This window comes from Erinaceus europaeus, chromosome 3, assembly GCF_950295315.1.
Source record: "Erinaceus europaeus chromosome 3, mEriEur2.1, whole genome shotgun sequence".
Classification (NCBI taxonomy): domain Eukaryota; kingdom Metazoa; phylum Chordata; class Mammalia; order Eulipotyphla; family Erinaceidae; genus Erinaceus; species Erinaceus europaeus.
In genome coordinates, this window is record NC_080164.1 from 184,478,959 (window position 1) to 184,493,430 (window position 14,472).

At 57.8% G+C, this 14,472-nt stretch overlaps 1 protein-coding gene across 3 annotated transcripts in view; it reads right to left on the reverse strand.

Annotated features, from left to right (window-relative positions):
• Positions 1 to 14,472, reverse strand: part of SH3BP2 (SH3 domain binding protein 2) — a 42,092-nt gene that overhangs the window by 13,705 nt on the left and 13,915 nt on the right. Inside the window, exon 1 of one of the 3 annotated variants that reach the window (XM_060188531.1) lies at positions 9,168 to 9,312. The exons of 1 other annotated variant lie outside the window; for it this stretch is intronic. Coding sequence is in view for 1 of the 2 variants with exons in the window: in XM_060188529.1 (XP_060044512.1) it covers positions 9,154 to 9,215 (62 nt within the window). In the remaining variant the exon portion in view is untranslated. Of the gene's footprint in view, positions 1 to 9,153; positions 9,313 to 14,472 lie in introns of those variants that run through there. One more of the 3 variants, XM_060188529.1, reaches the window with a different exon arrangement.

The following is a 14,472-nucleotide window of genomic DNA, read 5'->3' on the forward strand; positions in this document are numbered from 1 at the left end:
TCCGCCACCTCCAGGCAGCCTTCCCAGCCCTCCCTCCTGATGTGCCTTGTGTCCAATCTCTCCCACCACCACTGGCCACTAAGCACACTGGCACCACACTCTGAGGGCACCCCGCCACCCCTACTTCTCTGTCCCACACCTTCTGGAACCACCCCCAGAAGCCCTTCCCACTCCACCTGCTCTCACCCAGCACACGCCGGCCACACTGCCCAGACCCAGAGTGCTGGCGGTTCTGCTGAGTAAAGATGTCAGACTAAGGGCTGGGCCATGCTGCACCCAGTGAAGCACACGTCAGCAAGCACAAGGACCAGGGTCGAGCCCCCAGCTCCCCACCTGCAGGGGAGTCGCTTCCCAGGCGGTGAAGCAGGTCTGCAGGTGTCTGTCTTTCTCTCCCCCTCTCTGTCATTCCTCCTCTCTCCATTTCTCTCTGTCCTATCCAACAACAATGACGACAATAGCAATAATAATTGCAACAATTTAAAAAAACAAGGGCAACAAAAGGGAAAATAAATATAAAAAATAAAATATATATATTTAAAATACATATATGTATTTATTATTGGATAGAGACAGAAAAATTGCGAGGGGAGGGGATGATAGAGAGGGAGAGACAGAGAGACGCCTGCAGCCCTGCTCCACCACTTGTGATTTCCCCTGCGGGTGGGGACCAGGGGCTTGAACCCAGGTCCTTGTACATTGAATGTGTGCTCAACCAGGTGCGCCAAGACCCAGCCCCTCTTTCTCCCCTCTCTATCTCTCCCTCCTCTCTCAACGTCTCTCTGTCCTATCGAATAATAAAAAATGCGGCTTGGATTCAAATCCCCGGCGCCCACCTGCAAGGGGGGAAGCTTCCTGAGTGAGGGAGCAGGCTGCGGGGTCTCTCTGCCTCTCTCCCTCCCTCTCCACTCTCAATTTCTCTATGTCCTATCAAAAAATAATTAATTAAAAAAGAAAAAAATGGCTTCTGGGAGCAGTGGACTTGTCAAGCCAGCACCAAGCCCCAGTGATAACACTGGTGGCAATTTTTTTAAAAGTAAAAATAAATTCTCCCCACGGTGGAAGGCTGGGCAGAGTCCAGCAGGTGGGATGCAGGCTCTTCTCCTGACAGCACACCGACCAGGGCTGAGCAAGCCTCTCAATCAGTCTCTCTCCCCCACAAATAAAAGTACATTCAACATATGTTTAAAGGTTCCGTCCCTCCCTTATAGGAGAGACACCGCAGCACGGCCCCACCACGTCAGTCTGTCCCTCCCTTATAGGAGAGACACCGCAGCACGGCCCCACCACGTCAGTCTGTCCCTCCCTTATAGGAGAGAGACACCGCAGCACGGCCCCACCACGTCAGTCTGTCCCTCCCTTATAGGAGAGACACCGCAGCACGGCCCCACCACGTCAGTCTGTCCCTCCCTTATAGGAGAGAGACACCGCAGCACGGCCCCACCACGTCAGTCTGTCCCTCCCTTCTAGGAGAGAGACACCGCAGCACGGCCCCACCATGTCAGTCCTGTCCCTCCCTTGTAGGAGAGAGACACCGCAGCACGGCCCCACCACGTCAGTCTGTCCCTCCCTTATAGGAGAGAGACACCGCAGCACGGCCCCACCACGTCAGTCCTGTCCCTCCCTTATAGGAGAGACACCGCAGCACGGCCCCACCACGTCAGTCTGTCCCTCCCTTATAGGAGAGAGACACCGCAGCACGGCCCCACCACGCCAGTCCTGTCCCTCCCTTAGTAGGAGAGACACCGCAGCATGGCCCCACCACAACAGTCCTGTCCCTCCCTTATAGGAGAGACACCGCAGCACGGCCCCACCACAACAGTCCTGTCCCTCCCTTAGTAGGAGAAAGACTCTCAAGCATGCAGTCCCAAGTTCAGTCCCCGGCAGTGCATTTCTGGTTCTTTCTCTCTCCCTCCTATATTTCTCATGAATAAGTAAATAAAAAAATTTTTTTGCCTCCAGGGTTACTGCTGGGACTCAGTGTCTGCATTATGAATCCACTGCTCCTGGAGGCTATTTTTTCCCCTTCTGTTGCCCTTGTTGTTTAACATTGTTGTATTGTTGTTGGACAGGACAGAAAGAAATGGAGAGAGGAGGGGAAGACAGAGAGGGGGAGAGAAAGACAGACACCTGCAGACCTGCTTCACCGCCTGGGAAGCGACTCCCCTGCAGGTGGGGAGCCGGGGGCTCGAATGGGGATCTTTACGCCGGTCCCTGCGCTTTGCGCCACCTGCGCTTAACCCGCTGCGCCACCGCCTGCCCGGCCCCCGTCTCTGTTTCTCTCCCTCTCTATCCCCCTTCCCTCTCAATTTCTGTGTTCTACCAAATAAAATAATAAATAAAGTAAAAAAAAAACAAAACACAAAAACAACAAAAATCCTCACCAGGATACTGGCAACCTGAACCCAGCCCCTCAGAGACAGACAGAGACAGGATGTACCGCCAAGCTGAGTGAGCAGGGCTGAGCCGGCCGCCAGGCCAACATGAGGGCCTAAGGCTAACAGCACCGCACGTCCCGCCGGCCAGCCACTGATGAGAGCACAGTGAGACCCAGACACAGAGAAGGAGGCCTCACACAGGCAGGCCCACAGTCCTCCACAGTTAAGGGCCTTTGGGGAGCTGGGCGGGTGGGCAGGGACTGGGCAGGTTAGGGCCTGGGGGTGCTGCCTCCAGTCCGTAACACTCACCCAGAGGGCTGCTCTGGTCACGCTCACCAAACAAACAAGCTTAGGAGAGCGAGGACCCGACAGCGGTGCACGGGGCTAAGCACACACATCACAGTACACAAGGCCCCAGGTTCAAACCCCCGCTCCCTACCCTGCAAGCTTCACGAGTGGTGGAGCAGGGGTGCAGGTCTCTCTGTCTCTCCCCCACTCGATCTTCCCCTCCTCTCTCAATTCCTCTCTGTGTTTTTCCCATAATAAATATTTTTTGAGAGAAAGAGAGGGAGGGAGTCGGGCGGTGGCGCGGCGGGTTAAGCGCATGTGGCGCAAAGCACAAGGACTGGCATAAGGATCCCGGTTCGAACCCCCGGCTCCCCACCGGCAGGGGAGTCGCTTCCCAGGCGGTGAAGCAGGTCTGCAGGTGTCTGTCTTTCTCTCCCCCTCTCTGTCTTCCCCTCCTCTCTCCATGTCTCTCTGTCCTGTCCAACAATGACGACATCAACAACAACAACAATAACAACAACAATAAACAAGGGAAGCAAAAGGGAATAAATAAATAAATTATCTAAAAAATTAAGAGAGAGAGAAAGAGAGAGAGGGGGGGGAAGGAAGGAAAGAAGAGGCAGTACAGCGGGTAAAGTGCTGAACTGTCAAGCATAAGCTTTCTGAGCTCAACTCCCTCCTCTCTCAGGAAGGAAGGAAGGAAGGAGGGGAGGTAGGCGGTGGCGCACCTGGGTGAACACACAGATCACAAGACGCAGAGACCCGGGTTCGCGCCTCCAGCGCCCACCTGCGGGGGAGCTTCACATGCGGCCAACCAGCGCTGCAGGTCTCTGTCTCTCCCTCTCTCCCCCACTCTCAGTTTCTCTGTGTCATAGGCAAATGAAAACAAGTAAAATGTCTGGGGTGGGGGGGACAAAACGAAGGAAGGAAGGAGAGAAGATTGTCAGGCTCCATCCCGGACACCACCCTGAGCCAGAGCTGAGCAGTGTGCTGGGAAAACACGCGAGTCAGACCCGTGGCTCGGGGCTCCGGGCTTGAGCGCAGCAAGGCAGACTCACGGACACGCAGCTGCACTTCTACAGACCCAAGGGGGCGACGCGGGACTGAAAGCACAGCGAGGGACGGGGCCCCTCAGGCCGTCCTCCTGCCCGACGCCCACACCCCTGCCCGGCTCCAGCACACGGCACTCGCTGGCCCCACCCTCACCGCCCCGGCCCGGCAGAGGGGCACTCGGAACCTCAGAGGTGGAAGGGAGCCAAGCCCTGGTGGCCGGAGGACGGTGGGCAGCCTGGAGGGCGGGGAGCCGGGACGGGGTGTGGTGGTGTCACTGCCGGCAGGCAGAGGTGGCGTGGTGGGTAAAGCCTGGGACTCTCGAGCACGAGGTCTCGAGTTTGATTCCCAGCATTGCATGTGCCAGAGTGATGCTGTGGTTCTCTTGCTCTCTCCTGCTCTTGTCTCTCGTGTTAAATAAACGATCTTTTATTTAAAAAAGAAATGGTGGTCTGGGAGGTGGCACGGTGGATAAAGCACTGGGCTCTCAAGCGTGAGGTCCCGTGTTCAATCCCCGGCAGCACATGTGCCAACGTGACTCTGGCTCTTTCTCTCTCCTCCTATCTTTCTCATGAATCAATAAAACTGGGGCCAGGCACACCTGGCTATGTGTACAGGTGCCCATGCACAAGGGCCCAACTTCCCACTTGCAGGCAAGCTTTATGAGCAGTGAGGCCAGTAAGGCCAGTAACACAGGTCTCTCTCTCTCTCTCTTTACTTCCAGGGTCATTGCTGGGGCTCGGTGCCTGCCTACAAATCCACTGCTCCTGGAGGCTCTTTTTTTCCCTTTTGTTGCCCTTGTTGTTTATTGTTATTGCTGTCATCGTTATTGGACAGGACAGAGAGAAATGGAGAGAGGAGGGGACAACAGAGGGAGAGAGAAAGACAGACACCTGCAGACCTGCTTCACCGCCTGTGAAGCGACTCCCCTGCAGGTGGGGAGCCGGGGGCTCAAACCGGGATCCTTACACCGGTCCTTGTGCTTTGCACCATGTGCACTTAACCTGCTGCGCCACCACCGCCCGCCCCCCCCCCCCCGTCTCTCTTTTTAATGTTTTCAGATCTTTTTAAATTAACTATTTATTTATTATTGGATAGAGACAGAGAAAAATCGAGAGGAAGAGAGACAGAGAGACACCTGCAGCTCTACTTCACCACTCGTGAAGCTCCCCCCACAAGTGGGGACCAGGGCCTTGAACCCAGGTCCTTGCACACTGTAGTGTGTGCACTCAGCCAGGTGTGCCACCTCTTAGCCCCTCCCTCTGCCTTTTAAAAAATATTTTATTGATTTACCTGTTTTGGATAGAGACAGAAGTAAATTGAATGGGGAGAGGGGAGGGAGAGCGGGAGACAGAGAGACACCCGCAGCCCTGCCTCAGGGTTCGTGATCGTCCCCCCTGCAGGTTGGGACCAGGGGCTGGAACCCGGGTCCTTGCACACAGTGATATGTTCAGTCAGCCAGGTGCGCCACCCCCAGCCCCTTGTCTCCCCCTCTGTCTCCCCTCCCCTCTCAATTCCTCTCTATCCTATCAGATGAAGAAGAAAAGCAAAATGTGGCCGCGGGTGGGGTACTCCCAATACTAAACACAAAAACCAAAAGAACTGAGGCCAGGGAGGCCTCTCAGCCGTCACACACGTGCGAGGTGCTGGGTTTGTCTCACACACACACACACACACACACACACACACACACACACACACACTCACACACTCACACACACACACTCACACACACACACACACACAATCACACACACACACTCACACACACACACTCACACACACACACTCACACACACTCACACACACACACACACACACACACAATCACACACACACTCACACACACACACTCACACACACTCACACACACACACACTCACACACACACACACACACTCACACACACTCACACTCACACACACATTCACACACACACTCACACACACACACTCACACACACACACTCACACTCACACACATTCACACACACACTCACACACACACACTCACTCACACACACACACTCACACACATTCACACACACACACTCACACACACACACTCACACACACATACACACTCACACACTCACACACATATACACATACACACACATACACACACAGATACACACACACACACACACACACACACACACACACACACACGAGCTTGTGGCCGGCACAGAGGAGCCCAGTCCTGTGTCCCTGTGTCTGCCACCTGGAAGGGGGTCACTGCATAGTGGCACATGCATGGGGCTGCGTGCACAGGCCTGTGAGCCCGTGTGAGCCCGTGTGAGCCCTGGCCCGTGTACAGGCCTGTGAGCCCGTGTGAACCCCGGCCTGGGTGCAGGCCTGTGAGCCCGTGTAAGCCCCGGCCTGGGTACAGGCCTGTGAGCCCGTGTGAGCCCCAGCCTGTGTACAGGCCTGTGAGCCCGTGTGAGCCCCGACCCATGTACAGGCCTGTGAGACCATATGAGCCCCGGCCCGGGTACAGGCCTGTGAGCCCGTGTGAGCCCCGACCCGTGTACAGGCCTGTGAGCCCGTGTGAGCCCTGACCCGTGTACAGGCCTGTGAGCCCGTGTGAGCCCCGACCCGTGTACAGGCCTGTGAGCCCGTGTGAGCCCCGGCCCGGGTGCAGGCTTGTGAGCCCATGCAGGGCAGCGGCTGAGGTGTCTGGCTGCAGCTGGGGAGCTGACGCCGTGGGTGACCACAGCTCAGGGTTCCTGTCAGAGGCGGCCAGGAGGAGCTGGGTCAGAACCACAGAGCTGAGGGCCGGGCCCCAGCGTGCTCGTTCACACACCCGCACACGCACACACACGCTCAGCGCACACTCTCACACTCACTAGCTGCTTGAGCACCTGCACACACGTGTGTTCACACTCACGTCTTTGTTGCCCACACACAGGCGAGAATGCTCTCCACAGACTCACTCACACACAATAGCTGGCATACACTCACGCCTGTGCACACGTGCACACACACACACAGAGACACACACAGACACACACAGAGACACAGAGATATACACACAGAGACACACACAGAGATACACAGAGACACACACAGACACACACACAGAGACACAGAGATATACACACAGACACACACACACAGAGACACACAGAGAGACACACACACACAGAGACACAGAGAGACACACACAGACACACACACAGAGACACACACAGACACACACAGAGACACACACAGAGACACACACAGAGACACAGAGAAACACACACACACAGACACACACACAGACATATACACACACACAGAGACACAGAGAGACACACAGAGAGACACAGATATACACACAGAGACACACAGAGAGACACACACAGACACACACACACAGAGACACACACAGACATAAACACACACACAGAGACACACACAGAGACACACACAGACATAAATATACACACAGAGACACACACAGACATAAACACACACACAGAGACACACAGAGAGACACACACACACAGAGACACACAGACACACACACACAGACACACACACAGACATATACACACACACAGAGACACACAGAGAGACACACACACACAGAGACACACACAGACACACACACACAGACACACACACATCCACCAGGGTCCCACAAGAACCTCCATGGGAGGCCCTGGGCTGGTGGGCAGGGACCAAGGTGCACCCCCAGCCCAGCCGACCCCAGCTCCTAGGCCCCGCCCAGCGTGTGCTCCGCCATCCCATAGACCTGACTGGGAGCACCTGGCACCGGGGGTGTCCGGGCACCCACGGCCCTGTGCCCATAGCCTAGCACAGACCCAGGCCCTAGTCACCGTCACAGCGTCACCCACAGCCTGGCGGGTGACCCACCCCACAGAGCATCTCGCTTTCAGTTTCACTCCTCCTCGCCTCTTCCCAGACACTCCCCAGCAAGAAGCAAAACTAACAGCCTGCTGAGAAGTGGCACACGAAGGTGGCACAATCTGGTCACCGCAGGAGACCCCAGGTCCCGCAGACACCCAACCCCAGGTTCCTGGAGGCCCCAGCCCCTGAGGAGCTCTCAGCTCCCTGACACCCCAACCCTCTAGGACCATGAGACACCCCAGAACCCAAAGCCCTGACACCCCAACCCTCTAGGTCCCTGAGACCCCCAGCCACCAGGGCCCTGACACCCCAACCTACTAGGACCCTGAGACCCCCCCAGGCCCCAGGGCTCTGACACCCCAACCCTCTAGGCCCGAGACACCCGAGACCCAGGCCCTGACACCCCAACCCTCTAGGACCCTGAGAAACCCCAGACCCCAGGGCCCTGACAACCCAACCCTCTGAGTCCCTGAGACCACCCAGCCCCCAGGACCCTGACATCCCAACCCTCTAGGTCCCTGAGACACCTGAGACACAGGCCCTGACAACCAAACCGTCTAGGACCCTGAGAGCCCAAGACCCCTCAGATCCCTGACAACCCAACCCTCTAGGACGTTGAGACCCCCAGTCCCCAGGCCCTGACACCCCAACCCACTAGGACACGGAGACCTACGAGACCCCAGAGCCCTGACACCCCAACCCTCTAGGTCCCTGAGACCCCCAGCCGCCAGGACCCTGACACCCCAACCTACTAGGACCCTGAGACACCCCAGACCCCTGAGATCCCTGACACCCCAACCCTCTAGGACCCTGAGACCCCCAGACCCCTCAGATCCCTGACACCCCAACCCTCTAGGACCATAAGACCCACCCAGAGACCAGGGCCCTGATACTCCAACCCTCTAGGACCCTGAGACCCCCAGACCCCTCAGATCCCTGACACCCCAACCCTCTAGGTCCCTAAACCCCCAGCCCCTCAGATCTCTGGAGCCCCTGGTACCGGAGACCCTTTCAGGTCCCTGAGACCCCAGCCCCCCCCCCACCCCCTCAGCTTTCCTGAGGCCCCTCCCAGCCCCCACAGGCCCCTCAGCCCTCCTGAGCACCCCAGGTCCCTGAAGCCCCCCCCAGGCCCCCCAGGTCCCTGAAGCCCTCCTCAGCTCCCAAGGTCCCCTCAGCCCTCCTCAGCCCCCCAGGTCCCTGAAGCCCCCCCCAGGCCCCCCAGGTCCCTGAAGCCCCCCCCCAGGCCCCCCAGGTCCCCTCAGCCCTCCTCAGCCCCCCAGGTCCCTGCCTCCCAGGTCCCCTCAGCCCTCCTCAGCCCCCCAGGTCCCTGCCCCCCCAGGTCCCCTCAGCCCTCCTCAGCCCCCCAGGTCCCCAAGCACAGCTCAGGCAGGCCCTGGCTCGGTCTCTCACAACACACAGGTGCCCCCCTGCACCCCCCCCACCAGCATGCAGGGCACCCAGCGGCCATTCCTGCAGGACGCCTGGGGCCCCTGGGGGTGGGGCCTGGGTCCAACAGTGACCCCCCACCCGGGCGCCACCTCTCCTCAGAACCCACTCTGGGGACCCCCACCCGCCCCACTGACCTGAGGGCACTGACCCAGCACATGGCTCTCCTCTTGCTGGCCAGCGGGCAGGGTGTGGCCATGGGCTCAGGCCACCATCCCCTCGGGAAGGCCACCCGGCGCCCAGCCCTGTGGCCCCAGGCCTTCGGGGGCCTCCTCCACTGGGACTTCCTGCCAGGGCTTGGGCAGCACACTTCCTGCCTTCCCGCCTCCTGCCCGCCCGTGAGGACCTCCCCGTCACTGCACCGTCACCGTCCCTGCACCGTCACCGTCCCGGGCCGGCCCCCTGGGACCGCAGCTCCAGGCAGCCGTGTCCCCTGGAGGAAGTGCACTGGTCAGCCCAGCCTGAGGCCTATGTCCCCTCTCCCCCACCCCCGGCTTCCCCTGTGGCCCCCTCCAAGGCAGCTCTGTCCCCAGGTCACACCCGGGGGACTCTAGCTCCAGGGCCTCGGGATGTTGTGGGGGCCGTGTCTCGCCATGGGCACTGGCTATCCCCTTCCATGCTGTCCTGTCCCTCTGTCCCCAAGGCCTAGGTGGCCCTTCTGCCCTCTGCCAGGAGCAGCGGTGGTGGGGCGAGTTCAGAGTACCCAGCTGGCCGGGAAGCCCAGTGGCCTGCGTGGAGAGCCCGTCCCTGCCACTCCTGCCCTGCCAGCCTGCTCTGCCCCACGGGCAGCTTCCTCCCGGCCCAAAGCTGACGCAGGGGCTCCAGCCTTCGCAGCTGAGCACTGGGCCACCTGCCTGCCTCCAGGGCTCCCGGCAACTGCAGGAAGCACGGAGAGCTCTGGGGCATCATCCCAGGGTGGGGGGAGTCAGAGCAAGCGGGCTCGAGGCCCAGGGAGACTGGGGACGCGCCAGCCACCTGGGACGGACAGACGGACAGACGGAAGGGTGGATGAGGAGGGCTGAGGTGGAGGCTGGAACCCTGCACCGGGGCTGCACCTGCCCCACCCAGCTCGGCCAGGACAGGGGAGCGGCCAGCCGCGGTGGTCTCCCTTAGGGAGGCGGGGTCAGGCGTCCAGGGTGGGCTTACCTCGGTTTCTCCATGTGCCCCCCCACCGCGTTTCACCCCCACGGCAAACGAGGCTGCCCTTCAGGGTCCGCCCAGCACAGAGGTCACGGGACCCTCCTGAAGCCCGGCAGCTCTGTGACCTTTCACCCCGGGTCCAGCCAGGACCCCACACTGGCCCCCGGCCACCAGGGAGTCGGTCCAGGTGAAGAGGGGTGGCCTCCGCCTGGGCTCCAGAGCTCGCTCGCAGAGCGCCCATCCCCCACACTGGCCTCGGGAACCGAGAGGAGGGGCCCCACCCTGGGCACCACAGCCATGGCCCCTGAGGACACCCAGGGCCCTGTGCCCAGTCCAGGAGGGTCCGGGCACGCTCGTCGGGAAGCCTCCAGCTCTCCTGACGCTGCGCTCAGCCCCTCCCCTGGGCCGCATACCCTCCCCTCTGGGGACTGTCCCCTCCCCCCACCCCGGGGCAGACGGTGAAGGCTCCCAGAACCCAGTCCTGGCACCACCCAGCTGGGCATCAAGGCAGACCCCACCCAGGACACCCCACACCATGTGGCGAACTCTAAGGGGACACAGAGCTCTGCACGTGCCCCCGTGGGGAAGGAATCTTTCCACATGCAGCAGAGTCCAGCGGAGGCCCCCCACGCAGCCCCCCAGGAGGGCGGCAGAGCGACCAGAGACACTCACTGGAGGGCCCGCGCCAGGCTGGCCCGCCCCTGCCCGGCTGTGGGAAAGCCCACAAGCAGGAGCCCCATCTCCACACTCAGGAAGCAGGATGAAGAAGAGGAAGAGAAGGGGGCGGAGAAGTGGGGCGGGTGGCGGTGGAGCACCCGGCTGAGCACACGCGGTACGGTGGATGCACAAGGACCGGGTTCAAGGCCCACTCCCTCATCTGCGGCGGTGAAGCAGGTCTGCGGTGTCTCTCTTTCTCCCCTTGTTTGTAAAAAATCTTTTTGTTTTATTTATTTTTTTCATGATCTTTATTAGATAGAGGCAGACAAATTGAGAGGGGAGGAGATGATAGAGGGAGAGAGACCCCCGCAGCCCTGCTTCACCACTGCAGGTAGGGGCTGGGGGCTTGAACCCGGGTCCTTGTGCGCTCAACCAGATGCACCACCATCTGGCCTCTTTATTTCATTTATTTGTTACTGAATAAAGACAGAGAGAAATTGAGAGGGAGGAAGAGATAGTGAGGCTCTACACCTCTGCTTCACCACTTGTGAAGCTTTCCTCCTTCAGGTAGGGGCCGCGCACACTGTAACGTGCACATCTAACCAGGTGGCCCACCACCTGGCCCCTTTTCTCTGTCCCTCACTATCTCCCTGTTCCCTCTCAATTTCTCTCTGTCCTAATAAAATGGGAAAAAATAAAAAATAAAAAAAAGGGAAAAATGGACACCAGGAGCTGTGGTTCCAGTGCTGGCACTGAGACCCAGTGATAATTCTAGAAGCAAAACATAAAATAACATAAAAGGGGGACTGGGTGGTAGCGCAGCAGGTTAAGCGCACGGGGCACTAAGCGCAAGGACCGGCGTAAGGATCCCGGTTCGAGCCCCCGGCTCCCCACCTGCAGGGAGGTCACTTCCCAGGCGGTGAAGCCGGTCTGCAGGTGTCTGTCTTTCTCTCCCCCTCTCTGTCTGCCCCTCCTCTCTCCATTTCTCTCTGTCCTAGCCAACAACGACAGCAGAAACAACAATAATAAACAACAACAATAATGAACAACAAGGCAACAAAAGGGAAAAAACGGCCTCCAGGAGCAGTGGATTCGTAGTGCAGGCACCAAGCCCCGGCAATAACCCTGGGGGCAAAATAAATGAATACAATAACAAAAAAGAAAATAAGAGAAATGAGTTATTCGTGCAGAGCCAGGGCTGGCTGGGGCCGGGTCGGGGTGTCCTCAAGCCCAGGACACCATGATTGGAGTCCCGGTGCCAGGCCTGTGAGTCAGAGTCACTGCTGCTGTTTGAAGCCAGAGACGGTCAGTGCAGTCCCCAGGCACAGAACCCCCAGACCCCCAAGCCACCCGTGGGACTAGCCTCAGACCCCCACGATGTCCCGGCCCGGCCTGCAGGGAGATGCCCCTCCAAGGGCTGAACCCTGGGATTCTGGCTCCCACGGGCCTCCCAGTCCTCAGTGGCTTTCCCCAGCATCCACTGCCGTCCACTGCCACCCTGAGCCCAGGTCAGTGCCTGCCGCCCCTCAGTCCAGAGCCAGCTTCCTCAGTGTCCACAGCCATCCACCATCCACTGCTACTCCCCTGCGCGCTGCTCGAGGAGGCAGGCTGGTGTGGGCACCTAGTCCCCTCAGCGGGCCGCCCCGGGTGGGCGTGGGGGACAGGCACTGCTGTGTCAAAGGGCAGAGGGAGAAGCCCCCATACCACGCAGTGGTATGATGTCATGGGGGCAGGATGCACCCCTGTGGCCCTCGGGTCGGCCCCCTCCCAGAGGACTCACAGCCACTGACCCCGCCTTCCACACCAGTGTCCACCCTGAGGACTGCCTGGCCTGGCATGGGGTGGGTAGGGCTACTCCGGGACTCTGCTGACCACATGGGTAAGGGGGCAGTTCCCCACACCTGTGGCCTGCTGGGTGGACATACTCACACCCCCGCCAGGTCACCTCAGGCCCTGGCTAGACTCTGCCACCCCTCACACAGCCTGCCCCGAGATGCAGGCCCCTAAGAATGCTCAAGAGGGAGAGCCCAGAAGTGAGCCCCCACACCTATGGACATCTCATCTTTGACACAGGGGCCCAGACTATTACATGGGGAAAGCAGAGTCCCTTCAACAAATGGTGTTGGAAACAATGGGTTGAAACATGCAGAAGAATGAAACTGAATCACTGTATCTCACCAAATACAAAAGTAAATTCCAAGTGGATCAAGGACTTGGATGTTAGACCACAAACTATCAGATACTTAGAGGAAAATATTGGCAGAACTCTTTTCCGCATAAATTTCAAAGACATCTTCAATGAAACGAATCCAATTACAAGGAAGACTAAGGCAAGTATAAACCTATGGGACTACATCAAATTAAAAAGCTTCTTCACAGCAAAAGAAACCACTACCCAAATCAAGAGACCCCTCACAGAATGGGAGAAGATCTTTACATGCCATACAGCAGACAAGAGTTTAATAACCAACATATATAAAGAGCTTGCCAGACTCAACAACAAGACAACAAATAACCCCATCCAAAAATGGGGGGAGGACATGGACAGAATATTCACCACAGAAGAGATCCAAAAGGCCGAGAAACACATGAAAAAATGCTCCAAGTCTCTGATTGTCAGAGAAATGCAAATCAAGACAACAATGAGATATCACTTCACTCCTGTGAGAATGTCATACATCAGAAAAGGTAACAGCAGCAAATGCTGGAGAGGGTGTGGGGTCAAAGGAACCCTCCTGCACTGCTGGTGGGAATGCCAATGGGTCCAACCTCTGTGGAGAACAGTCTGGAGAACTCTCAGAAGGCTAGAAATGGACCTACCCTGTGACCCTGCAATTCCTCTCCTGAGGATAGATCCTAAGGAACCCAACACATCCATCCAAAAAGATCTGTGTCCACATATGTTCTTGGCAGCACAATTTGTAATAGCCAAAACCTGGAAGCAACCCAGGTGTCCAACAACAGATGAGTGGCTGAGCAAGTTGTGGTCTATATACACAATGGAATACTACTCAGCTGTAAAAAATGGTGACTTCACCGTTTTCAGGCGATCTTGGATGGACCTTGAAAAAATCATGTTGAGTGAAATAAGTCAGAAACAGAAGGATGAATATGGGATGACCTCACTCTCAGGCAGAAGTTGAAAAACAAGATCAGAAAAAAAAAAAAAACAAACAAGTAGAACCTGAACTGGAGTTGGCGTATTGCACCAAAGTAAAAGACTCTGGGGTGGGTGGGTGGGGAGAATACAGGTCCATGAAGGATGATAGAGGACCTAGTGGGGGTTGTATTGTTATATGGGAAACTGGGGAATGTTATGCATGTACAAACTATTGTATTTACTGTTGAATGTAAAACATTAATTCCCCAATAAAGAATTAAAAAAAAAAACAAGTTAAAAAAAAAAAGAACGCTCAAGAGGACCGTCCATACTCCTGGGAGAGATGGGGTCCTATGTCTGGGCAGGGCAGGGCAGGGTGGGCCACACTGGGCAGGGCAGGGCAGGGGAGGGCTGGGCAGGGTGGGCCACACTGGGCAGGGGAGGGCTGGGCAAGGCAGGACAGGGCAGGACAGGGCAGGGCAGGGCAGGGCAGGGCAGGACAGGGCAGGACAGGGCAGGGTACACTGGTCCACACTGAATCAGGCAGGGCAGGGCAGGG